Consider the following 27643-nt stretch of genomic DNA (forward strand, 5'->3'; position numbering starts at 1 on the left):
ATGGAGTTGAGGTACAGATCAGCCATAATCTAATTGAATGGCAGAACAGGCTCGAGGGACTGAATGGCCCACTCTTGTTTCTATGGCATAATCAAATTCAAATATTAGTGACAAATCACATATTTCCCTGCAGCAAAAATATTAGTGCCATTATCATTTATATATTTTTGTGAGGATATATATGCCTCTTAAACATTATTTTCTAGGTTTAACTGTGTACCTTGCAACAACTGTGGCTGGTAACTGGATCGTAGACCTCCACCTCTGCCACTTTCAATTAGATGCTAAATGGTGTGTCAACACAGCCTAGGGTGACTTTCCATCCAATTTTCCAATCCTTCGCTGCTTACAATTTTACAATAGTGCATTGGTTCAGATTGGGAACTTGGTGGTATGGAGACATCACAAGTGTGAACCTATGTGCTAGCAGTCCATTATACCACATATTTATGCTCCAATCATAATTTTTTTTTCCGTTTTTAGGAACAGTAAATAGCCCAACAGTAAACAGACCCTTTTCAGAGTTCAACTCCAGATACACACCTTCTCATCATGTCTCTCAATCACTTTTCTCTCCGGAAATGCAAACATTATATTGGCTGCTTCAAAGGACTTCCCTGGCAACTTATTCCATAAGTCCATTAACCTTTGGGTGAAATATGCCTGCAATTTGCTATGTTATTCCTAACTTTTTAATTTTTAACTAGTATTTTACCTAGTGTTTGAAATCTTCACCAGATTCGACAGTTTGCCAGGATCAATCTTTCCAATGCCATTCATAATCGTAAAAACTTCTGTAAAAAACCTCAAAGTCTCCTCTTTTCCAAAGAAAACAGGCCCAACTTTTTAAGTCTTTCCTTATAATATATACTTATAGGGAACTAAATTGGATACCCCCGAAAATGGGCGCAGGGATTGCGATGTGAATTACCCCTTGCCTATTCCATGTAATGAACGCAGCACAGCATCTTCATGCTGCCTGCTCATTAGCATGATTTATACATGCAGTCAGTGCTAACCATGCTGTCAATTGGCTGCACGCATCAGCAGGGGGCCCAAAATCGATACTAGCTAGCATTACTTAAAGCTAGCCTGCACTGCTTAAAACTAGCCTGCACCTCTTAAAGGGGAGGTGCATTGTGGCTGGAGCAGGTGCTGGGGGTTCTTTGTGAGCTGTATCTGATCTGGGAAAGACTGAAGAATGGCTGAACATGGGAGAGAGCGGGCATCCCGTTTTTCTTATGCTGCACTGAAGGTCTTGGTGGAGGAGATGGAAAGGATACATCCTGTATCTGCAGGGGGCCAGGAGCCCCTTCAGGCACATGGTGAAAATGCAGTGGGAGCAGATAGCTGCAGAGGTCAATGCCAGGAGTTTAGCCCCAAGGACATGGATGCAGTTCCACAAGAAGTTTAATGACCTCACACGAGTGGTCAAGGTCAGTGAATGCATCTTCAAATATCCATATCCTACCAACTCCACCACTAGCCTCAGCCATTGCTCAATGCACCAGCAACAGCCAGAAGAAATCAACCAGCAATTGACCTGTAAGTAGTTGATGATCTCTTTAAATAGCACTGGTGGGGTGGTCCTTCCTGCTGTTTAATGTGTGTTCAGTTGTATGAGTTTAAGAAAGTGCATCGGCTGGAGCGTTGAGCTCCAAAATGGCAGCGCTGGCATCAAATCAGCGTTGCACGCTGACTGACGTCATGATCTGCTTGCTCTGCATACTTACAGTGGACTGCACGCATGCCAACGTATTTACCAAGATGGCGTCCGGCGCACTTCGCATCATAAGTGTGTGCGTGCACGGCAGATTTTGGAACCTTAAGGGGACTCAAAGCGCCTAAAAAAGGGCGCTACCAAGTCCAATTTCTCATCTCTGAAAGTTTAAATTTTCTATGTTGTTATAATCTGGAATTCACAGCCTGAAAAGGTGGTGGAAGCCGATTTAATAATAAGTTTCAAAAGAGAATTGGATAAATGCGTGAAAAGGAAAGATTTGCAGGGCTTTGGGAAACAGCAGGGGAGTGGGACTAATTGGACAGCTCTTTCAAAGAGCTGGAACAAACACGATGGGCCGAATGGACTCCTTCTGTGCTGTATGATTCTATGATTCTATGTTGATCGCTTTTGTACCTTCTCAATGATAGTACTATTATAAATCAAGAAATATTGGCCCAGAATTTCCTGGAGATGTGTGTCTTTGTAATGGTGCATGAACTTGATGACCTTGCAACAGCATCATTTATTATTCCAAGATCAGTTTTCTTTAAACATATTTCCAATGCCGAATAAATTATTTATAATCAGCTTTAGCGACAGCATTTGGGCTGGTAGTGTTGCATCTGCGGCTAGCAAACAGTTGCATGTGCTGAGAGGAGCAATTAAGAGCATTAATGTTTGCTTTATCTAATGTTATGAGTGAGCGAGACAAAAGACATGCAAAAAAATGTACATGGAAATAGAGAGCCGAAATCAAGTTGATCCTAATAAACAGTCTCACCTAATCTTTCAGAGAACTGCAGCTCAAACAATTATCGATAGCTCAATAACACTGATTTACATCTCGTCCTGGGATAAAAAGGTCAATATAGACAACACTTCTTGTGTAGTTTTAGATAGGAAGCATTATTCCATGTAGCAGCCAACGACTGCCACGTCTACTATCAAATTATTGTAAAATGTCTGCACCTTGCAAGTGGCATTGGAATGCTTTTCTAAAATTACTTTCTTCTTGACACTGAAGAATTGTTAATTTGGAAAATCGAAGTTCCTCTGAAATAGATCATTCCAAATTCTACCAAGCTGACAAAAAATGCAGAGTGGCAAATATTAGCCAACATTTTGATCAGATATGTTAAATAGGAGGATGAAGGATGTGAAGAGCTGCTCCAAAAAAAACCAAAATATCAGTTAACACACATCGGTCATTCTACATTTGCAAGTACTAAAAGCTGACAGCAGCAAGCATTGGCCATTGGTTGCGCCATTTCTGGTTCACGGTTATGCTCACAGCAGCATATTCAAATTAGAATTCCAGGAAATGTTGGAGTAAGTTTGCAATGGCGCAATCGCAGTGCAAAATGGTGATATTTATGGCGTATGTTGCCGATCTTGCCATTGTTGCAGAATATTTCCAGTGGTTCAAGGTTGGTGGCAGTTTCACGCAAAAAATGGTTGTAGGACCCCAACACAATTTTCAGGTGCCAATGGACGAAGCATGCATAGCACACGCTCTGCCCATTGACAGTAGATGTAGACCAACGTATTTAACAGTCCTTAAAGGGACCGCTGAAGGCCACTATCAAACGCCCCCAAAAAAAGCCATGATCTCATTGAATGGCGGAGCAGGCTCGAGGGGCCGAATGGCCTACTTCTGCTCCTATCTTCTATGTAAAGCTGATGCACTGATTTTTGTTGGACAAGGAGGAGCATAAATGGTGCTTCTGGGCCCCATACTGCACCCACTGCCCCCCATCTTTAAGTATGTATATCTGACTTGGCTTCACTGTAATTCCCGAACCTCCCCAACCCCAATCAGGAAGCTTGTTGAGTGGTGGCAATTTACCGATATTATGCCGATGAGGCCCAACCATGTTTCGGACCTCCTGTCAGTGCCGTTAGGTGGGGCTAACAGACACCCCGTCCACCACTCGCCCAACAGTTGCCTCTTTTCTCTCTTTCAATGCAGTCCTGTACCTTATTTGCTTTTTTTCATTCCAGCTAAGTACAGTCCTTATGGATTCAAAGACTGAGGACTAGAAATTTGGCTCCATAGCTCCCGATTCTTCGGCACTATGGGTGCCATTTTGTGATGAATATAGTATCCGCGCTGCACGCACACACTTTTGGCATGTGCCGCACCGGCCGCCCTCTTGGTGAGGGTGGTGCTGATTTGACGCCAGTGCTGCCATTTTCATCCTCAATGCTGGAGCTAATGCTCGGTCTTAACTTCGCACAGCTGAACATACGTTCAGCAGCAGGAAGGACCCCACCAGTGATATTTAAATGCACCAGCAACCACTCTCATGTTATTTGCTGATTCATTTCTACTGGTTCAGTTTAAGTTTGTGGAAGTGTTTGGAGCTTTCCAGAATTGTTTAAAGTTGGTGAGATGACAGGGAATGGTGCTGCAAGTGGAGAAGGTCTTGGTTCTGACTTCAAGGGTTCTGGTCAGACCACTTGCTTCCAGTCATGTGTGCTCCAGTTGTAATCCCCCGTGACAGCGGGATAGAACAGAGGCAGCAAAGAGGACAAGCTGCTCGCAGAGGGAGGAGGAGGAGGGGGAGAAGGGCTCTCAGCAGGAGGCCTTACCAACCTAGAGTTTTCCGAGAGAAATTCTCTTACCTCAGCCTGAGCCAGGAGCAGTGTCTGAGGCATCTGTGCTTTACAAAGGAGGCGCTCACAGAACTCTGCCCCCTCTTGCAACCAGACTTGCAGCCTCACACCTGGGCAAGGGCAGCACTGCAGTGGCTGTGAAGGTGACGTGGCCCTGAATTTCTTTGCGTTGGGATTCTTCCAGGCTGGAGCAGGCGACATCTGTAACATCTCCCAGTTTGCCGTCCACTGCTGCATAAGAGAGGTGACAGACGCTCTTTAGGCCAGGAGAGGGGAGTTCATTGTCTACTCTCTGACACCAGAGAGCAGCAGGCGGAGTGTGCACGTGGCTTTGCCAGGACAGCGGGCTTCCCCATGGTGCAGGGCGCCATCAACTGCACAAACGTGGCTTTGCAGTCGCCCCATCTAAATGCTGAGATCTACCACAACCGCAAAGGTTACCACTCGCTGAATGTGCAGTTGGTGTGCGACCATGCTCAGTACATCATGATGGTGAATGCCCGGTATCCTGGCAGTAGTCATCATGCTTTTATTCTGCATCGTACCCTGTTCTCGCAGTCTTTGAGCCACCACGACAAACCAGAGGGTGGCTACAGGGCAACAAAGGCTATCCACTGACCACCTGGCTCATGACTCCACTGCCCAACCAACGCACATATAGACAGTATGCATATAATGAAAGTCATGCTGCCACACAGAATCTGATAAAACAGACCATTGGCATTCTTAAACAATGTTTCCGCTGCCTTGACTGCTCTGAAGGAGTCCTGTAGTACACACTAGAGCACATTTCAAGATTTGACATGGTCTGCTGCATGCTTCATAACCTCGCCATCATGAGGGCACAGCCCTTGCCACCAGGAATATGCGACCAGCTGAGGAGGAGGAGCAGGAGGAAGAGGAGGAGGAAGAGAAGGAGGAGGAGGAAACGGAATAGGAAGAGGAGGAAAAGGAGGATGAGGAAGCAGGAGAAGAGGAGGAGGAGGAAGGGAGGAGGCAACCCAGACTGCCTCTTTCTGTCCGGGCTGTCCGTAATCGACTCACCCAACAGCAGTACCAGTGAACACAACCCCAATTCCCCGTTCAACAATAGTCCCACACCTTACCTTCCCTCTGTTACTGACCACAACATCGTCCTCTTGGTAACATTGCTGAAATAATAACCACCACTATACATCAATCCATCCAATATTACATAACAAAGTCAACTAATCATTTTTGTGCATTACCTTAGTGCCCGTCTTCAGTGTGTCTTTCCCTGTCCTAGTACTCCTACGAAGTGCTACCTTAGTGGCTGTAGCATGGCTGGTGGAAGGCTGCTGACTTTCAGTGGGGGAAACTGCAGATGGCCTTGCAGGATGACCTCCAGCAGCTCTGGGCCAAGAAGGCCCGGCTGCGGACTGCACCACCTCAGCATGGACAGCTGCAATCTGGGCTGGCTGGATGATCTACAACAGTGATTTCTACAACTTTGGAGGTGATTTCTACAGCTTTGGAGGTGACTTTCACTACATTGGAGGTCATTCTCACTACTTTGGAAGTTTGTGCGTCTGATCTCCACTTTAAAGCTGTCATATATCAGATCAGATGAGGACCAAGCTAAGCACCAGCATTAGCAGCAGAAGCAGCAGCGCACATTGCTGCCTGGGATGGACACCTCATGGCAACATATAGTTAGGTTGCACCACTGTACCCATCTGGCAGCCACGTGTTGAACACACTTGCCCCCTCCTCTTCCCCCATCACAAAGCAGTCCTGCAGTCAACAAATCATTCATTTCAAAGACAACCATTGATCAGATTTAAGACTTGTCTTGCCATTCACTGTAATGATCAATAACATGTCATTCTGGAGTGGTACACTAGATGGAGCCGTAGAGCTGTATAGAGCTGTATATTTAGTTGTATGTGTTTAAGACTACACTACCCACGATGCACTAGGCTACTCAGAAGGTAGTAGTCAAGTTAGAAGCCTGCACACAGAAGCACAGATGGCTGCCTCTATAGGATGCTGTACAAGTCCACATGGCATGAATAAATGTCTAGCTCTAAGCTAGCTGCTCATAATGCAAACGACTAGTTATTAATGAACATAACATGGTACCAGGATTGGTGAAGATCTGCTGAAAATTGTGAAAAACGACATGGAGAATTTGAGGCCACCGGAGTTTTTGAATCTCACGGGAAATGTCGACTACAATTGGCGGACTTTCAAACAACAATTCGAACTCTACATTGCTGCCATTGGATTCGGTACGAAGCCAGACGCAAGAAAAATAGCGTTGCTGCTCACGGTTGCAGGCCCACAGGCGATAGAGGTATTTAATACATTTGTATTTAATCCAGAGAACAGAGAAAATTTAGACGATGTGCTAAAGAAATTTGATACACATTGTTCTCCCAAAAAGAATGAAACCTATGAAAGATACGTGTTCCGTTCGAGGACACAGCGGCAAAATGAGACTTTTGATAGCTTTGTGACCGATCTGAAACTGAAAGCACAGACATGTAATTTCTCTGAGCTGAAAGCATCCATGATTCGTGACCAGATTGTGTTTGGTATTCATGATAAAAAAGTCAGGGAACGTCTGTTGAGAGGAAACCGAACTAACATTGGAAAATGCTGTGAATATATGCCAAGCCAGTGAGCTAGCTCGACAGCACGCGAAGACTTTCAGTGAAATCAATAATGATGCGATTGTAGTAAGTGCTGCTGTCGGTTCTGTGTTCTACAAGGGGAAGCAACATGGGCAGAACAGAAATGAAAAGCAATTGGACAAAGGAATTTTTAATTGTAAACGCTGTGGTTACAAACACCAGTTAAAACAATGCCCAGCGTTTGGAAAAATGTGCACAAAATGTCATGGAAAGAATCACTTTGCCAAACAATGCTTTTCAAAAGTAAAAAAGGGCAACAAGTCCGAGTTAATGTGATTGAGGACACTGATTTAAGTGAGACATTCTTTGTAGGAATGGTGTCATGTGACAATATAGAAAAGGATACAGAAAATGTGCAGCCCTCAGGAATAAACAATGCTGAACATAACGTCAATGCAGTAAAAGAGGACAAATGGATGATCCCACTGCAGGTAAATGGAGCATTAGTTACATTGAAACTGGACACTGGGGCAAAAGGAAACTTAATCAGTATGAGTGACATTAAAAACATGAAAGAAAAGCCCAAAATACAGAAAAAGTCAGTACTACTGAAGAGCTATAATGGACAGAAAATAGATAGCTTAGGTGTATGCAGACTTAAAGTGACAGTCAAAGACAAAGTGCATCATCTCATGTTTTCTGTTGTGGCTGAAGGACTTGATTCACGACTGAGTGACAAAGCTTGTGAGGACTTAGAACTGGTCAAGAGAGTCTACCGTATAAACTGTGCCATAAGCAGACCAGATGACTCAGTGGATTCTGTAGTGAGTAATTTCCAGGATGTGTTCAAAGGATTTGGAGTTCTACCATTCACTTACAAGATCCAGCTAAAGGAGGATGCTCAGCCAGTGGTACATGCTCCACGAAGAGTTCCAACACCCCTGCGTGACCGGCTCTAGAATGAACTGGACAGAATGACCACACTAGGAGTCATCAGGAAAGTCGAAGAGCCAACAGACCGGGTTAACTCCATGGTATGTGTAAAGAAAAAGAACAATGATCTAAGAATATGCATGGATCCAAAGGACTTAAATGCAAACATAAAACGGGAACACTACCAGATTCCCAAGCGAGAAGAAATCACCAGTGAAATGTCAGGTGCCAGATACTTTACAAAGCTCGATGCCTCACAAGGATTTTGGCAACTAAAACTGGATGAAGAGAGCACCAAATACTGTACCTTCAACACACCATTTGGCAGGTATTGTTTCCTCAGAATGCCTTTCGGGATAATATCTGCATCTGAAATCTTTCATAGAGCGATGGAACACATAATTGAAGGTCTGGAAGGAGTTCGGGTCTATGTTGATGATATCATCATCTGGGGCTCCACACTGAAAGAACACAATGAGCGACTGACTACAGTGCTACGGAGCATACGCCGGAATGGACTGAAGCTCAACAAAGCCAAGTGTCAGTTTGGCGTCCAGGAAGTCACTTTCCTAGGAGATATTCTATCTGGTAAAGGAATAGAGCCAGATATGGAAAAAGTAAACGCCATACTCAAAATGCCCTGACCCACTGATAAAAAAGGAGTGCTACGCATCATGGGGATGATAAACTTCATTGGAAAGTTCATTCCTAACTTGTCAGCCAAGACAACCTGTCTGCGAGACCTGCTACATAAAACAAATGAGTTCGCATGGACAGAAAGACATGAACAAGAGTGGATGAATCTCAAAACAGTGCTGACAACCACACCTGTACTCACCTTCTTTGACCCAACAAAGAGAATCAAAGTGTCAACGGATGCATCAAAGGATGGCCTAGGCGCGGTCTTGCTACAAGCAGAGGGTGAAGATTGGAAGCCTGTTGCCTATGCCTCCAGGTCTATGACTGATACTGAGTGTCGATACGCCCAGATTGAAAAGGAATGTCTAGGCTTGGTAGTTGGATTAGAAAAGTTCCATGGCTACATATATGGGCTTCCCACCTTCACAGTTGAGACAGACCACAGCCCACTGGTTGCCATCATAAAAAAAAATCTGAATGAGATGTCTCCAAGGATTCAACGACTCATGATGAAGCTGCAAAGATATGACTTTGAACTGATCTACACACCAGGCAAATACATAGTGTTAGCAGATGCACTATCCCGAGCACCCACAATGAGTCAAGTGAGCTCTACTGAAGAAGACGTGGATGTTCATGTGAGTATGGTCACTGCTGTGCTGCCCGTGTCAGACACAAAATCAAAGCATATAGCAGAAGAAACAGTAAAAGATACAGTGTTACAAACAGTAATAGAGAACATTCATCATGGTTGGCCAAAAGGTTCCTGTCCAAAATACTTTCACATAAGGTCAGAATTGAGTGTCGCAAGTGGACTATTACTAAAACAGGACAGAATAGTCATTCCACAGGCTCTACGTCAAGACATGCTCAAAAGGATTCATGAGGGACACCTCGGAATTGAAAAATGCAAAAGGAGAGCAAGAGACACTGTTTATTGGCCTGGCATAAATAAGGACATTGAGAACATGATAGGCAAATGTGAGACATGTCAGAAACACCAAAACAAACAAAGGAACCAATGATAGTAGCTGACTTACCAATAGCGCCATGGCAAAAGGTTGGTATGGACCTCTTTCATTAAATGGTAAAGAATATCTAATATAGATTGACTACTATTCTAACTATCCTGAGATGGCGCTGCTCTCAAGCACATCAGTAAGCAGTGTCATAATGCATGTGAAATCCATCTTCGCCAGACATGGAATTCCCAGGATTGCCGTTAGCGACAATGGTCCGTGCTTCAACTGTAAGGAGTGGCAACAGTTTGTAGCACAGTATGACTTTCAGCACATCACATCCAGTCCTTTGTATGCTCAGTCAAATGGTAAGGCAGAGAAAGGTGTTCAAGTTCTCAAGCAGCTACTGAAGAAAGCGACAGAAAGCAAGTCTGATCCTTATCTCGCCCTGCTGAGCTACCGAGCCTCACCTTTAGACTGTGGTTCTTCACCTGCTGAACTACTAATGGGTCGCAAGTTGCGCACCACGCTACCCTGCTGTGCAAAAGAACAGCAAAGTGAGGAACTGAGACAGAGACTTCAACTGTTAAAGCTGAAACAGAAATCATACTATGACAAGTCATCCAAAACTCTAAAACCATTGACAAGGGATGATGTTGTCAGGATTGAGGATCCAGATGCATGGAACAGGAAAGCTACAGTTCTTGAGGAAGTACGACCAAGGTCATACACTGTTAGAACTGAGGAAGGACAGATTCTCAGGAGGAACCGCCGTTCCCTCCTGAAAACACAAGAAACTATCCAAGAGCAGATTGATGACAATGCCGCAACTGAATCGTCATTCACCACCAGAACAATCTCATGAAAACACATCAGACTTACTCGTGCTGAGGAGACCCACACGTGTAGTAAAAAAGCCTGATAGACTTAATCTTTGAGTACAAAGAAAAACTATATTGAAAGTGTATTGACTGTTGTGAAAATGTTTGTTTATAGAGCACCAACAAAAGTGTTACTGATATCATCTTTATCGTTTTTCTTGAAAGTTGATTGATATTGATTTTGTTAACCTCAAAGGGGGATGTAATGATCAATGTCATTCTGGAGTGGTACACTAGATGGAGTCGTAGGGCTGTATAGAGCTGTATATTTAGTTGTATGTGTTTAAGACTACACTACCCACGATGCACTAGGCTACCCAGAACGCAGTAGTCAAGATGGAAGCCTGCACACAGAAGCACAGATGGCTGCCTCTACAGGATGCTGTACAAGTCCACATGGCATGAATAAATGTCTAGCTCTAAGCTAGCTGTTCATAATGCAAACAACTAGTTATTAATGAACATAACATTCACCAGAACTGAGAAGGCCAGTTGGCAGGCTGCAGGCAAAAATGGGCAAGACTGGAAAGTGGTGCAAAGAAATAATTCTTTATAAACCACACATGTGCATACCCTTGTGTAACTCATAATCTTTCATCTTTCCTATAACTCCTGTGATGTGCAACCCCTGTGGCTTCAGCAGAGGTAGAGGCAGGCTGCTCACTTCTCCCTCTGACTGCTCAGATGCTCTTGGCCGACGTCCTCTGGGTTTCCCCACCAATGACTGCTTCAGGTGGCAGGGCAGGCTGAGAAAGCGGTTAGAAAAGCATACAGGATCCTGGGCTTCATAAATAGAGACGTGGAGGACAAAAGCAAGGAAGTTATGATGAACCTTTATAAGACACTAGTTTGGCCTCAACTGGAGTATTGTGTCCAATTCTGGGCACCACACTTTAGGAAGAATATGAAGGCCTTAGAGAGGGTGCAGAAAAGATTTACAAGAATGGTTCCAGGGATGAGGGACTTCAGTTACGTGGATAGACTGGAGAAACTGGGATTGTTCTCCTTTGAGCAGAGGAGGTTGAGAGCAGATTTAACAGAGGTGTTCAAAATCATGAGGGGTCTAGATAGAGTAGAAACTGTTCCCATTGATGGAAGGGTTGAGAACCAGAAGACACAGATTTAAGGTGATTGGCAAAAGAACCAAAGACGACATGAGGAAAAACCTTTTCACGCAACGAGTGGTTTGGATCTGCAATGCACTGCCTGAAAGGGTGGTGGAGGCAGACTCAATTGTGGCTTCCAAAAGGGAATTGGCTAAGTACCTGAAGGAAAAAATTTGCAGGGCTACGGGGAAAGGGCGGTGAAGCGGGACTAGCTGACGTGCTCTTGGAACGGGTTGAATGGCTTCTGTGCTGTAAACATTCTATGATTCTATAAGGTCAGAAGTGGGGATGTTCACTGATGATTGTAGTGTTCAGTTCCATTCGCAACTTCTTAGATAATGAAGCAGTCTGTGTCCGCATGCAGCAAGACCTGTAGGACATTTAGGCTTGGGCTGATGAGTGGCAGGTAACATTCACGCCATACAAGTGCCAGGCAATGACTGTCTCCAACAAGAGAGAATCTAATCTCCACCCCTTGACATTCAATGGCATTACCATCGCCGAATCCCCCTCCATCAATATCCTGGGAGTCAACATTGACCAGAAACTTAACTGGGCCAGCCACGTAAATACCATGGCTACAAGAGCAGGTCAGAAGCTGGGTATTCTGCAGTGAGTGTCTCACCTCCTGACTTCCAAAGCCTTTCAACCATCTGCAAGGCACAATTCAGGAGTATGATGGAATACTCTTCACTTGCCTGAATAAGTGCAGCTCCAACAACACTCAAGAAACTCAACACCATCCAGAAAAAAGCAGCCCACTTGATCAGCACCCCATCCACCATATTCACTCCCTCCACCACCCTCTTTGACCAAGTCAGGATGGTGTGTGACTTGGAGGGGAACTTGTAGGTGATGGTGTTCCCATGCACCTGCTGCCCTTGTCCTTCTGGGTGGTAGAGGTCGTGGGTTTGTTAGGTGCTGCTGAAGAAGCCTTGGCGAGTTGCTGCAGTGCATCTTGTATTTGATGCACACTGTAGCCATGGTGCACCGGTGGTGGAGGGAGTGAATGTTTAAGGTGGTGATGGGGTGCCAATCAAGCGGGCTGCTTTATCCTGGATGATGTCGAGCTTCTTGAGTGTTGATGGAGCTGCACTCATCCAGGCAAGTGGAGAGTATTCCATCACACTCCTTACTTGTGCCTTGTAGATGGTGGAAAGGCTTTGGGGAGTCAGGAGGTGAGACATTCGTCACAGAATACCCAGCCTCTGACCTGCTCTTATAGCCACAGTATTTATGTGGCTGGCCCAGTTAAGTTTCTGGTCAATGGTGACCCCCCCCAGGATGTTTTATAGTGGGGGATTCGGCAATTGTAATGCCATTGAATATCAACAGGCGGTGGTTAGATTCTCGCTTGCTGGAGATAGTCATTGCCTGGCACTTGTCTGGCACGAATGTTACTTGCCACTTGACAGCCCAAGCCTGAATGTCATCCAGGTCTTGCTGCATTTGGGCATGGACTGCTTCATTATCTGAGGAGTTGCGAATGGAACTGAACACTGTGTAATCATCAGCGAACATCCTCACTTCTGACCTTATGATGGAGGGAAGGTCATTGATGATGCAGCTGAAGGTGGTTGGGCCTAGGACACTGTACTGAGGAACTTATGCTGCGATGTCCTGGGGCTGAGATGATTGACCTCCAACAACCACAACCACAACCATCTTCCTTTGTGCTGAGTATGACTCCAGCCAGTGAATTTTTGCCCCCGATTCCTATTGACGGCGATTTTACTAGGGCTCCTTGCTGCCACACTCGGTCAAGTGCTGCCTTGATGTCAAGGGCAGTCACTCTCACCTCACCTCTGGAATTCAGCTCTTTGGTCCATGTTTGGACGAAGGCTGTAATGAGGCCTGGTGCCGAATGGTTGTGGCGGAACCCAAACTGAGCATCAGTGAGCAGGTTATTGGTGAGTAAGTGCGGCTTAATAGCACTGTCGACAGCACCTTCCAACACTTTGCTGATGATTAAGAGTAGACTGATGGGGTGGTAATTGGCCGGATTCGATTTGTCCTGCTTTTGCAGGACAGGATATACCTGGGCAGTTTTCCACATTGTTGAATAGGTATCAGTGTTGTAGCTATACTGGAACAGCTTGGCTAGAGGTACAGCTAGTTCTGGAGCATAAGTCTTCAGCATGACAGCCAGGATGTTGTCGGAGCCCATAGCTTTTGCTGTATCCAGTGCGCTCAGCAGTTTCTTGATATCACGTGGAGTGAATCAAATTGGCTGAAGACTAGCTTCTGTGATGGTGGGGACCTCAGGAGGAGGCCGATATGGATCATCCACTTGGCACTTCTGGATGAAGATGGTTGCAAACGCTTCAGCCTTGTCTTTTGCACTCACTTGCTGGGCTCCACCATCATTGAGGATGGGGATATTCATGGAGCCTCCTTCTCCCGTTAGTTGTTTAATTGTCCACCACCATTCACGACTGGATGTGGCAGGACTGCAGAACTTTGATCTGATCCGTTGATTGTGGGAATGCTTAGCTCTGTCTATAGTATGTTGCTTCCGCTGTTTAGCATGCATGTAGTCCTGTGTTGCAGCTTCCCCACGTCGGCACTTCATGTTTAGGTACGCCTGGTGCTGCTCCTAGCATGCTCTTCTACACTCCTTATTGAACCAGCGTTGGTCCTCTGGCTTGATGGTAATGGTAAAGTGATGGATATGCCAGGCCATGAGTTTACAGATTGTGGTGGAATACAATTCTGCTGCTGCTGACGGCCCACAGCACCTCATGGATGCCCAGTTTTGAGCTGCTAGATCTGTTCTGAATCTATCCCATTTAGCACAGTAGTAGTACCACACATGATGGAGGGTGTCCTCAGTGTGAAGACAGGATTTTGTCTCCACAAGGACTGTGCGATGGTCACTGCTCCCAATGCTGTCATGGACAGATACATTTGCGACAGGTAGATTGGTGAGGACGAGGTCAAGTAGGTTTTTCTCTCATGTTGGTTCTCACCACCTGCTGCAGTCTCAGTCTGGCAGCACTGTCCTTCAGGACTCGGCCAGTAGTGGTGCTACCGAGCAACTCTTGGTGATGGACATTGAAGTCCACCACCCAGTGTGCATTCTGTGCCCTTGCTACCCTCAGTGCTTCTTCCAAGTGGTGTTCAACATGGAGCAGCACTGATTTATCAGCTGTGGGAGGGCAGTAGGTGGTAATCAGCAGGAGGTTTGCTTGCCCATGCTTGACCTGAAGCCATGAGACTTCATGGGGTCTGGTCAATGTTGATGACTCTTAGGGCCACTCCCTCCCGACTGTATACCACTGTGCCGCCACGTCTGGTGGGACTGTCCTGCTGATGGGACAGGACATACCCAGGGATGGTGATGGAGGAGTTTGGGACGTTGGCTGAAAGGTATGATTTTGTGAGTGTGACTGTGTCAGGCTGTTGCTTGACTAGCCTGTGGGACAGCTCTCCCAATTTTGTCACAAGCCCCCTGATGTTAGTGAGGAAGACTTTGCATGGTCAACTGGGCTGGGTGTGCCATTGTCGTGTCCGAAGCCGGTGCCGAGGTCGATGCTGGGTGGTTCGTCCGGTTTTATTCTTATTATTGTTTCTCGTAGTGGTTTTGTACAACTGAGTGGCTTGCTAGGCCATTTCAGAGGGAAGTTAAGAGTCAACGACATTGCTGTGGGTCTGGAGTCACATATAGGCCAGACCAGTTAAGGATGGCAGATTTCCTTCCCTAAAGGACATTAGTGAACCAGATGGGTTTTTATGACAATCTGATAGTTTCATGGTCACTATTACTGATACTAGCTTTTTAGTCCAGATTTATTTAATTAATTGAATTTAAATTCCCCATAGTGGTTATGTTACTGGACCAGTAATCCAGAGGCCTGGACTAATGATCCAGAGACGTGAGCTCAAATCCCACCTTGGCAGCTGGGGAATTTAAATTCATTAATTAAATAAATCTGGAATACAGAGCTAGTAACGGTGACCATGAAACTATCGAATTGTCATAAAAACCCATGTGGATCACTAATGCTCTTTAGGGAAGGAAATCTGCTGTGCTTACCTGGTATGGCCTATATGTGACTCCAGACCCACAGCAATGTGGTTGACTATGAACTGCCCTCTGAAATGGCCGAGCGAGCCACTCAGGTGTATAAGGCGGCTCACCACCACCTTCTCAAGGGCAACTAAGGATGGGCAATGGCCTTGCCACCGACACCCACTTCCCGTAAATGAATAAAAAAAACACTTTGGTTTGTTTCAGATTCCCTTACCTTAGTTTGAAGGATCCATATTTACAGGAGTTTGGTGCTTAACATCAGACTAGAAATTAAGGGGATAGACCTTTATTTTGTGTGTCAGTGTAAAACGGGCGACAGCCAGTCAGCACTTCCTTTCACATCCCTCAATTTTTATTTCCATCGATTTCAATAAAAATAAAAATTGGGAGAGATGGTGACTCGTTATCACCGGTTTTACAAAGTCAAGGGCCCAGTAATTCCGTTCCAAACGCGTGAGTACGGTCGGGGTACTCACGCGTCTGGCCGGAGGAAATGCCGGTTTTCAGCATGCACAGCGCATGCGGGGAAAACCGGCATTTCCTGTCCTCTGAACGAAGGGGTTCAGAGGCACAGCGCGTGCGACTGCACAGGCAGCGCGTGCGCAGTGAACTTCGTCGATTTCATTCATGGATTCAGTGAGGTTAAGTCCTTACAACTTACACATGAAAAAAGCATGTGTAAAGTTGCTCCAGAGGCTGCGGAGGAAGATATATTTTATCGTGGAGCTTCTGAAAGGCAATATTTTTGTTTGGGAAAGGGAGGAAAGTTATTTTAAGAAATGATGAGGTAAGTTTTAAAGTTTAATTTTTTTTTTTAAACGGGTTTTCAGTACTGTAGGTAGAAGGAGCAATTGTGGCTGTGTGAATTGAATTTGCTGTGTTTATTAAATGTGAAAATGACTGTTCTAAAATGAGTAATGTAACATTTCCAACATTTTTAAGAAAGAAACTGTTCATCAGTAATATATTCTTTTAAGTAATTATGTATGTATGTCCGTATATATTCCTTTACGTATATGTATATATTCCTTTACTTATGTGTATGAATGTATGTATTTAATTATGATTTTCCAATAAGTTACTTTCTCTGAAAGTCATAATTAAATACATACATTCATACACATAAGTAAAGGAATATATACATACATATACGCAAAGGAATATATACAGACATACATACATAATTACTTAAAATATATTACTGATGAAAAGTTTCTTTCTTAAAAATGTTGGAGTCATTTTCACATTTAATAAACACAGCAAATTCAATTCACATAGCCACAATTGCTCCTTCTACCTACAGTACTGAAAACCCGTTTTAAAAAACAAAACTAAACTTTAAAACTTACCTCAGCATTTCTTAAAATAACTTTCCTCCCTTTCCCAAACAAAAATATTGCCTTTCAGAAGCTCCACGATAAAATATATCTTCCTCCGCAGCCTCTGGGGCAACTGTACTCATGCTTTTTTCATGTGTAAGTTGTAAGGACTTAACCTCACTGAAAGCATGAATGAAACCGGTGAATTTTACTGTGCACGCGCTGCCTGTGCAGTCGCACGCATTCTGCCTCTGAACCCCTTCGTTCAGAGGACAGGAAATGCCAGTTTTCCCCGCATGCGCTGTGCATGCTGAAAACCGGCATTTCCTCCGGCCAGACCCGTGAGTACCCCGACCGTACTCACGCGTTTGAAACGGAATTACTGGGCCAACATTTTACATGTCAATAAAATGAAAAATTTAACAATTGCACGATTTGCCCCCTCGCATCTGCGACTGAGGGTCCAAGGAGGTGCATTGCGCAAGAGGTCATCGTTGTACATATCCTCACACTGGAAGGATTTCTGGCCACGTTAACGCTCCTTCTGTGACCATAACCATCTTCATACCAGCCATTAGGGTGGTTAGTCCTATGGCGTGAGGGTTTTACGGGCTCCCACAACCCATCTGAGGGGGGGGGGGGCCACCCACACCCGCGGACGCAAGTATCCCGCTGGATGTCCACCCAGAATTTATAGTTGGAGCTCCGACTCCACTTGCCGGGACTGTCTGGAGCGGGGCTCGAAACCCTACTCCTTCTGGCCCAGCGGCGGGGATGCTTACCGCTACGCAAAAGGCCCACTCCGCGCAAAAGGTGACACCCATACGTTTCCTGCGCCTTTTCCCTCCCCGTGACTGGAGCCCTATGCTGCCACTTGAAAGACCAAGCTATCATCTGTCCTTTTTGCGGCGCCTTGGACTTCTCATAACCAATGATGAGCAGGCGCTGCGCCTCCACCTCGGTGAGGAGATTGCTGAGGTCATCATCAGTTCAATTGTGAGTTTTAATGCCGTGAATTGTGCTCATTCCAGCCATTTCACGTTGCTAATCTGAGTGGGCCTTTGGCGTAGCGGTAGCATCCCCGCCGCTGGGCCACACGGCGTAGGGTTTCTAACCCCGCTCCAGACAGTCCCGGCAAGTGGAGTCGGAGCTCCGGCTCTAAATTCTGGGTAGGCATCCAGTGGGATATTTGCGTCCGTGGGTGTGGGTGGCCCCCCCCCCCTCGTATAGGTTGTGGGAGCCCGTAAAACCCTCCCGCCATAGGACTAACCACCCTAATGGCTGGTACAAAGATGGTTACGGTCACGGAAGGAGCATTAATCACAGCCAGAAATCCTTCCACCACTTCATAGTTCCCCAAAGGGAACAGTGTGAAGACACGTACGACGACGACATTGCTAATTAAATAAATGGAATGAAAAAAATGCTTTCAGGGCTTTTAAAAGTCTTTAAATCGCTTTAATTTTGTTTAAAACTACTTCAGATTCTTCAAAATAATGTAAACGTTTTTAAAAGTTTATAAAAGTTACCAAAAGCTTCTTAAAAATACCAAAAACCTATTTAAAATGCTGCTCTACATGTAAAAATGCTTTGCAGCTTGTGAGAAACATTGGGGGCGTGTCCTTTTAAAATGAGACCTCAAGGGGCGTGTCTCACTTGCACTGTGCGCTCCAGGGGACTATGGGGCAAGTAGTTTTGGGTAGATTTTTGAATGTGAGCAGATTTCGTGGTAAAGATCCGGTTTGCTCTCACTGGGCGTTAGTGTAAAACGGGTGATATGGAATTAGGAGCCCATTAAGCACCAGGAAAATCGGGTGGTGCATAACGGGCGGCTAATTCGATAGCACCCATTTTACTCCATCATCCAAAGTTAATAAGGCTTCCAATGCCATTGAATACCTCAACAACGACTATGGCAGCTGGGGTGCCATCGCGAATACCTTACCTGCGTAGCCCAGCGTTGTTGCCATCAACGCCACGATAAAGCCCTCGGCCAATCGCGCCATTTCCAACGGCCCACGCCGCGTGCCTTTGTCCCGGGCTCCGCGCCCTGTGCCGCGCGCCGCTCCCAGCGCCCTGATTGGCCCCTTGCCCTGTGCCGCGCGCCGCTCCCAGCGCCCTGATTGGCCCCTTAGCGCTGCGCGCCGCTCCCTGCGCCCTGATTGGCCCCTTGGCTCCGCGCCCTGTGCCGCGCGCCGCTCCCAGCGCCCTGATTGGTCCCTTGGCTCCGTGCCCTGTGCCGCTCCCAGCGCCCTGATTGGCCTCCTCGCTCCCAGCGCCCTGATTGGCCTCCTGGCACCGCGCCCTGTGCCGCGCGCCGCTCCCAGCGCCCTGATTGGCCCCTTGGCTCCGTGCCCTGTGCCGCTCCCAGCGCCCTGATTGGCCTCTGGCTCCGCGCCCGGCCAATGACCAGGTGCTCGACTGAGATCACGCGGGGCAGGGGCTTCAGCTGTTGGCGCCATTTTACTGAAGGCGCATTGACGCTGAGGCATTGTGGAGAGTACATCTGGTGGGAAAGAGAAAGATGCAACGAGTGTTTCCGTTCAATTTTGAAACATATATTTAAAATTGTCGAAATGAATATAATTAGCTAACTGATCGACCTATGAGCAAAATTCTTTTGTTTTACAAGTAATACGTCATTTAAGTTCCGAGTTCCACAGGTAGGTGCTTTTTCTCCCTAGTTAGCAGCACACCAACATTCTGTTGCATACATGTATTTTCAGGGAATATTTTCATTAGTAGGAAAGCCAGCAAGATGTGTGGGGAACCTGAACAAAGAAATTGCTATTCATTTTTTGGAGTTGAAATTATACCCCTCTTTCACGTAAAGTAGGATTTGCAGGTGATTGTGCATCATGAACGTTATCTGGCTAGCAGGTATACATGATACAGGAAAAGTAGTCATGGCCAACACTTGCCATGCACTCAGAAGATTACTTTTTTATGGTTTTTTAAATTCCATTTTTTTTTTACTGCATTAATCACTAGCATTAATATACAGGGCAATTGTTTACATGTTGGTCTCACCTATAGCAGTGCTCAACTGCCAAAGATTGAGGGGATCTCTGTATATAGTCAACATTTTTGTTGCACAGGAGGGTTATTAGAATTTGGAATACTTTACCATAAATTGTGATTGAGGCAAGGACTATAACATTGTGTAAAAGGGAAGTGGATAGTATTTGAAAAGGAAAAATACAAAAAGTTATGGGTTAATATGCCACCTGGCATTACATTAATTTATTTCACTAACCGAATATCAGACTACTAGGTATGTATACAAAACCCAATGAGTATTCAACAACAACAACAACTTGTATTTATATAGCACCTTTAACATAGTGAAATGTCTGAAGGTGCTTCACAGGTGTATTCTAAGACAAAAATATTGACACTGAGCCACCTAAGGAGAAATTAAGGCAGGTGACCAAAAGCTTGGTCAAAGAGATAGGTTTTAAGGAGGAAAGCAAAGTAAAAAGGCAGAGAGGTTTAGGCAAGGAATTCTAGGGCTTAGGCAACAGAAGGCATGGCCCCGATGGTTGAACGCTTATAATCAGGGATGCTCGAGGGCAGAATTAGAGGAGTGCCGATATCTCGGGGTGGGGGGGAGGGATGGGGGTTTGTGGGGCTGGAGGAGACTACAGAGATAGGAAGGCTATGGAGGGATTTGAAAATGAGGATGAGAATTTTGAAATCGAGACGTTGCTTAACTGGAAGCCAATGTAGGTCAGCGAGCACAGGGGTGATGGGTGATTCAACAATAAGGGACTAGGATGGGAATCTACAACACAAGAGGGCAGATCAGAACCCCTATTCAGGGTGAGGTCTAAACATGATTCCTCTTCTGGAAACAGTTTGTGAGAGGATGGAAACAGTTTGTGAGCGGATAGCAAAGGAAAGGTGTTGTTGAGGGGGATGTATTGCCCAGGACCAGTAACCAGATGAAGGTAGAAGATTGTCCTGGAAGTGGAAAGCACAGAGCCCCACGTACATTTACCCCTTCCCCCACAGAGGATCCTTGGAGGAAGGCATCCTAGGAAATTCGGTGGTGAAGAAGTCCAGTAGTGGAGAGTAAATCAAAAAGGGAAACCAAGCCCACCGATATTTCCTTTGAGCTGCCTGCCGAAAATGTAAAATTCTCTCTAATTGAGCTGTTTTCTACAGCATATAAAACCAGGTACAGCAAGGAGAAAGGACTGTTTCCTGTTATCTACCCCCTGCCCTCAGTTTAAGACTGCTACTTGGCTTGTCTAATCTCCCTTTTTAAGAACATAAGAAATAGGAGCAGGAGTAGGCCATTCGGCCCTTCGAGCCTGCTCCGCCATTCAACGAGATCAGATCATCTGCCTCCACTCCATTCACCGGCCCTATCGCCATATCCCTTGATGCCTTTACTAGTCAGAAATCTATCGACTTCTGCTTTGAATATACCCAATGACTGAGCCTCCACAGCCCTCTGGGGTAGAGAATTCCAAAGATTCACCACCCTCTGTGTGAAGACATTTCTTCTCATCTCAGTCCTGAATGGCTTACCCTTTATCTTGAGGCTGTGGCCCCTGGTTCTAGACTCCCCAGTCAAGGGAAACATTCTCCCACCATCCACCCTATCAAGCCCTGTAATGCTTCAATGAGATCCCCTCTCATTCTTCTGAATTCAAGAGAATACAGGCCTAGTTTACTCAATCTCTTCTCATTACTCAATCTCTTCTCTTTTCTGTTCCTGTGTGCATTTTAGCTGCTGCTCCAAACCTGAGCCCAGTACTTCTGTCTTCCTTTTTTGGGCTTTCTCGGGCATTGCTGTCCCCTCTCCCTTTCACTTGGTCATGCCACCTTTCACCATTCCTTTTTCAGGCACTCTTCTATCTTTGTTCTCTCCTGCTGTCATCTCTGGTTTGAATCCCCTTTGAAAAATCCCACAGCTGCTTTCTCCCTGCCTTGATATTCTCTGATGGGACTATTGGGGATCCCATTGTTGAACTTAAGAACAGCAACCCCAACTGTCCTATCCTCCACATTTGCCAGCCTTTCTTCCCAGAGCACTCTGGGGGCTAACCTCATTAACGTTCCTGTCATGCTCACCTGGTAGATCAACAATCATTGCCCATCTCTATTTCCAACCAGAATATCTGCTCATTCATGAACATGATCCTTGCCAACTATGACCTTAATGTGGATGATCATTTTGAGATTCTGGATTTGACTGAAACTTCTCAAAACCTCCCCACTTTTATTTTCCACCACATGCCCCCTCTTTTCCACCCCCCCCCCCCCCCCCCCACCGGCCCACAAAACCACTGTGGTGGCAGTGTGGTTCTTGTCACCAAGTCACACTGACCTTTCCCTCTACCTCATCCTTTTTCTGTGTCTCTCACCTTATCTTTAAAATCCTCATCGTCTACTGTGCCACTCAAGTCCCATCCTGAATTTCTCCACGATATTTCTTCCCTGCTGTATTCCTTCAGCCTCTGTGCTGAGTGACTACTCATCTTTGATGATTTCAATCTTAACCTCAGCTCTCCTTGTCCCCATTTCTGCAAATTCCTCTCTAAACTTCCATTAAACTTTTCTACCCAGAATCATGGGCATCCCTTCAACCTCACCATCTCCCATGCCCTCTCTACTCCCATGCTCTCTATCACTGACAAGGCTATCTCTGACCACTTCCTTGTATCCTACACCACCTACATCCCTTTACCCTCCCATTTCCTTTAACACCTACCCTTTGAAAAAACTGTCCTCCAAGTCCCTTGCAACTCCCAGCTCTTCTAGTGTTTTCTGTGTCTCTCGTTTCTCCTTTCTTAACATTCATCTTAAGACTACATACAGAGCACTGCACGCAGTTTTACATCTAGAAACTTGCGTGTAAAGAACTTCCTGGAATCGTGAGCGATGTCTATCTAAAGCCATTCACAGTACCTTGGCTTGAAGGTAGCCAAAGTTCCTACTCAAGTTAGTTTTGTATCTCCCTGGCTCTGTACTTGCTTAAAAGCTGTTAACTTCTAACATCTCCCAGTTCTGATGAAAGGTCATCGACCTGAAACGTTAACTCTGTTTCTTTCTCCACAGTTGTTGCCTGACCTGCTGAGTGTTTCCAGTATTTGCTGTTTTTATTTTCGATTTCCTGCATCCGCAGTATTTTGTTTCTGTAATACTGTAAATGATTTGTTCTCCTCGCCAATGTAAATGGTTCCCTATCCTCAGGCACTGTGCCTCTCCCTTTCAAAACCACTATCATAACCCCACTCTTCAAAAAAAAACACTCTTGACTTCTTAATCCTTACTAACTACCGCTCCAACTTCCCTTTCCACTCCAAATGCGCCTTTGCATCCCAGTTTTGTGCCCGTCTCTCCTGCAACTCCCTGTTTGATTCCTCCTATCAGGCTCCCAGTCCTCCCACATCACCAAAACACCTCCAACCAAAATCAGAAATGACATTTTCTGTGACACTGAACATGATGTATTATCCCTCCTCGTCTTCTTTGACTTCTCTGCCCTATTAAACATGGATCACCATGCCATTCTCCTCTCCACGCCTCTCCTCTGTTATCCAAGTTGGTGGGATTGCCCACGCTTGGTTCCACCCCTATCTATTTAATCACAGCTAAAGCATCTCTACCGATGTCCTCTCTTCCCACTGGGCGCTAACGGGAGGCGCAAATCAACCAAATTTTTCCCCCTTAATCTTATATTTGTTCCCCCTTCTTCTTAGGCAGTCCCTCAGAACTGGGGATGACTTGCTTCCACATTAAAAATGAGTTCTCAGGTGACTGATGAGTCCAATGCGGGGCCTACAGTCTCTGTCACAGGTGGTGCAGATGGTGGTTGAAGGGGCGGGTGGGTGGGGTGCTTGGGTTGCCGTGCGCTTGCTCCCGGCGAAGAGACTCGAGGTGTTCGGCGCCTTCCCACATGCTTCTCCTCCACTTTGTGCGGTCTTGGGCCAGGGATTCCTAAGTGTCGGTGGGGATGTTGCACTTTTTCAAGGAGGCTTTGAGGGTGTTCTTGAAGCGTCTTCTCTGCCCAACTGGGGCTCACTTGCCGTGCCGGAGCTCCGAGTAGAGCGCTTGTGTTGAGTGTCTTGTATCGGGCATGCGAACGATGTGACCCGTCCATCGGAGCTGATCAACCGTGGTCAAAGCTTCAATGCTGGGGATGTTGGCCTGAGCGAGAACACTGACGTTGGTGTGCCTATCCTGCCAATGGATTTGCAGGATCTTGCGGAGGCAGCGTTGGTACCTCTCCAGTGCTTTGAGGTACCTGCTATACATGGTCCATGTCTCTGAGGCATACAGGAGGGTGGGTATCACTACTGCTCTGTAGACCATGATTTGGTGCCGGGTTTGAGGTCCTGGTCTTCAAACACACACTTCCTCAGGCGACCAAAGGCTGCACTGGTACACTGAAGGCGGTGTTGGACTTCATTATCGACGTCTGCCCTTGTTGACAGTAGGCTTCCGAGGTATGGAAAGTGGTCCACGTTGTCCAAGGTCTTGTTGTGGATTTTGATAATTGGGGGGCAGTACTGTGTGGTGGGGGCAGGTTGGTAGAGGACCTTTTGTCTCATGGATGTTTAGTGTAAGGCCCATGCTCTCGTACGCTTCGGTGAAGGTGTTGACGATGGTTTGGAGTTCGACCTCAGTGTGCGCAGACGCAAGCGTCGTCTGCATACTGTAATTCGACGACAGAGGATGGGACGACCTCGGATCTGGACTGAAGGCGACGGAGGTTGCACAGTTCCCCATTTAGAAACATAGAAGATAGGAGCAGGAGTAGGCCATTCGGCCCTTCGAGCCTGCTCCGCCATTCAACGAGATCATGGCTGATCATCCAAACCCTAGCACCCGGTCCCTACACCGACAGCCATCCCACCCAAGCCCTATCCCCGTAACCCCACGTATTTATTCCCCCCTAACACTAAGGGTCAATTTTTTTATCATGGCCAATCAACCTAACCCGCATATCTTTGGACTGTGGGAGGAAACCGGAGCACCCGGAGAAAACCCACGCAAACACGGGGAGAATGTGCAAACTCCACACAGACAGTCACCCGAGGCCGGATTTGAACCCAGGTCCCTGGCGCTGTGAGGCAACAGTGCTAACCACTATGCCACCGTGCTGCACCAGCGCGATCAGAGATCGCGAGTGCCGGCAAAAGAGCCTGGCACTGTACAATCGTCTTTGTATCATAAAATGTCTTTGGGTGAGCACAAATCCGTTCCCTCCCCAACTGACCTTCCCCGTAATTTACCTTGCTAAGGAGTGCACCTCGCCCGCACTTTCCTCATTCCGAACAACGAAGTTTGAGAAAACATTTCCTATTGGAGACAAACCTTTAAACAATATACAGACTCACCTAGAGTCGTAACATAATCTTATTTCAATAATACAAAACCATCCAATGTACAAAACAATCCAATGGAATACCTTATACATCATTCTAAAATAACAATAACTAAACCTTATTCTCCAAAACTATATATATCTATGTACATCTGCCGCCCGTCTCCGGACGGCCAGCTTATAATCTGCGGGGACTGTCGCAGGCCTCCCCCTGCGGCGTTCCCACATCAGTCTCAGCTGCTAGTCCCAGGCAGCCCGTGGCTGCTGGCTCTGGACTGTTTAAACTTCCCGCAGCTTTCTTACGGGGGTTTCCTTTTGTGAAAACCGGCAACCAGACCTTCTTCGGTTGCGGTTTTCTATCTGACCGTCTGACGGTCACCACATATGAGGTTTCCTCATGGGTCGGACCCTTGGCTGGAGTTTTGGCCCTGGCTGCAGTTCGTGGCTTCCCCACGACTGCCGGCTGTGGGCTTCCTCCCGCAGGCTCCGCCTCCCTAGGCTCTGGGTCAGCGGCAGGCACCTCTTTGCTACCTGGGACTCCAGGTTGAGAGTCCCCGCCCCCTCTGTGAAGGTCTGGGAACAGGAGCAGGTGGGGGATGAAGAACCCCAGGTAGACCAGGCTAGCCCAAGAGAGAGTCAGGGACCGGGACCGGTGTACCCCGTTATACAGCGGAGGTACGGACCACCCGGTAACGACGGGGAAACTGGGGACATCCAGAACCAATTCCAGATTCCACACGGTACGCAACAATTGCATTCCATGGTGAGCTACATCCCCAAGCTCACCATGAGGGGGGACCCTTCCCTGCACTTTAGGGAGATAGAGCAGGCGGCCTGTGTGAATGACTGCGACGAGGCAGAAAGGGCCAAAATGATGCTGTTCTCCCTGGGTAGCGATCTCCTCCAGACGCTACCCGATGAGTGTAAGAGGGGTCAGGAGAATTATGGCAAGCTCAAGGAAGAGATCCTGGAGTCTGTTCTCCCGGGTAGAGAGAACAGTCCAGCTCCCCGGGGAATTCCCGCAGGCGTTCGCAGACAGGCTGTGGCCAGTCTACCAGGATGCGTGCCCGGGAATGCCGGCGCGAGCGCACCTGGACGGGGAACCGTTAGTTCACTGGCTAAGGTGCCTTATGAATAACTCCCTGCCCCGCGTTCGAATGCAGTCAATGGCTTGGTTCGACCCCCGAAACCCTCTGACCACGGAGGCGACGGTAATCCGTCAACTCACAGTCACTTTTAGAAATGGTAGAGATAGTGAAACCCCCCCCGAAAAATGGGAAGGTTTGTGAGGTCAGGCCTGGTGACCAGCCCCGTAAGGAGTGGCGCCAGGAAGGGAGCTGTCCCAACCAAAGCAGGCAAACTTGCTACTGTTGCGGAAAGGAATGGCATTGGCGCAGGGACTGCAAAAATCCTTGGAAGGATAATAGGGAGAAGGTCCCAACTGCCCCAGCCCAAGCCCCGGCTGCAACCCCGACCTCTGCCCCAGAAAAAGAAACGGAGCCAAATGCTCCTCAAGAGCTGCTGGACATGCTGCTAGCTTCAGTGAGATCATTGGTCCTCACAAAGGGTAAGATAGCAGCCACCACCGGTCCAGTGGTTCCCCCAACCCCTTCCCAAGGTGGCCCGCAATGACTGGAACCCGCGCAGCCCGTCTATCTATGTGCGCTCCGGTATGACGGATGGAAGAGACCGCTCGTGCAGATGGAGGTAGAGAAGGGTACGGGGACTTATCTGTTGGATACGGGGGCTTCCTGCACCGTGATTCATACAGAGAATCCCACCGCCTCACCTCTGTCTAGCGGGGTTCCATACGTCTTATCGGGGTTCACAGGGGCAGAGCAGACGGGTGCATTCTCCAGGCCGCTCTTGATCCGCTTGGGCACACTACACACAAAGTGGACATGTGTCCTGGCGAGATGGGACGCGGAGGGAGGTAAAGGGATCCTCGGGGCCGACTTCATCGTGGGCCATGGGATCCTCGTAGACCTCAGGAACCATTGTCTTTGGGGGGCCAATACCGGGAAGGAAAGTGGAGTAGTAGTAATCCCGGGAAAGGATGGGAAGGGAACCCTGTGTACCATGAAGCCGAAAGGGAGTTACGACCTTGGTGAAATGATGGAGGGTATCCCGGTAGTATTTAGGGCCGAAGTGCAGGCTCAGTTAGGTGCGTTCGCCACGCACAAACATGACTGTGGGAGAGTCGTCAGCTTTGAGGTCAGGGTAGATGGGGATCCCATGGCCCGGCCCCAAAAGCAGTACAACTTCCCAAAGGAGGCAGAGGCTGATAGGGAGGTGGCCATATCAGCGCTGGTACAGCAGGGGGTGCTAAGGCCTATAGCCACCCATGTGAACTCTCCGCTTTGGCCGGTTAAGAAACCGGACAAATCCTGGAGAGCCACGGTGGACTATCGGGTGTTGAACAGCAACATCCCCGCATGTGCCCCTACAGTGGCAGCAGTGGCCGACCTCATTGGGAGTATTCCCGCGTCCGCGACC

At 47.0% G+C, this 27643-nt stretch overlaps 1 protein-coding gene across 2 annotated transcripts in view; it reads right to left on the bottom strand.

Moving 5' to 3' along the window:
* Positions 1-18858, bottom strand: part of LOC147101902 (uncharacterized) — a 143777-nt gene extending 124919 nt beyond the window's left edge. For both annotated transcript variants that reach the window (XM_085965993.1, XM_085965992.1), the window contains exon 1: positions 18752-18858. In XM_085965993.1, coding sequence (XP_085822119.1) covers positions 18752-18812 — 61 coding nt within the window. In that variant the 5' untranslated portion in view covers positions 18813-18858. The remainder of the gene's footprint in view (positions 1-18751) is intronic.
* Between the last annotated feature and the right edge of the window lie 8785 nt (positions 18859-27643).

Source organism: Somniosus microcephalus, chromosome 23, assembly GCF_052327205.1.
Source record: "Somniosus microcephalus isolate GS21.2 chromosome 23, FLI_Smic_1.0, whole genome shotgun sequence".
NCBI lineage: Eukaryota > Metazoa > Chordata > Chondrichthyes > Squaliformes > Somniosidae > Somniosus > Somniosus microcephalus.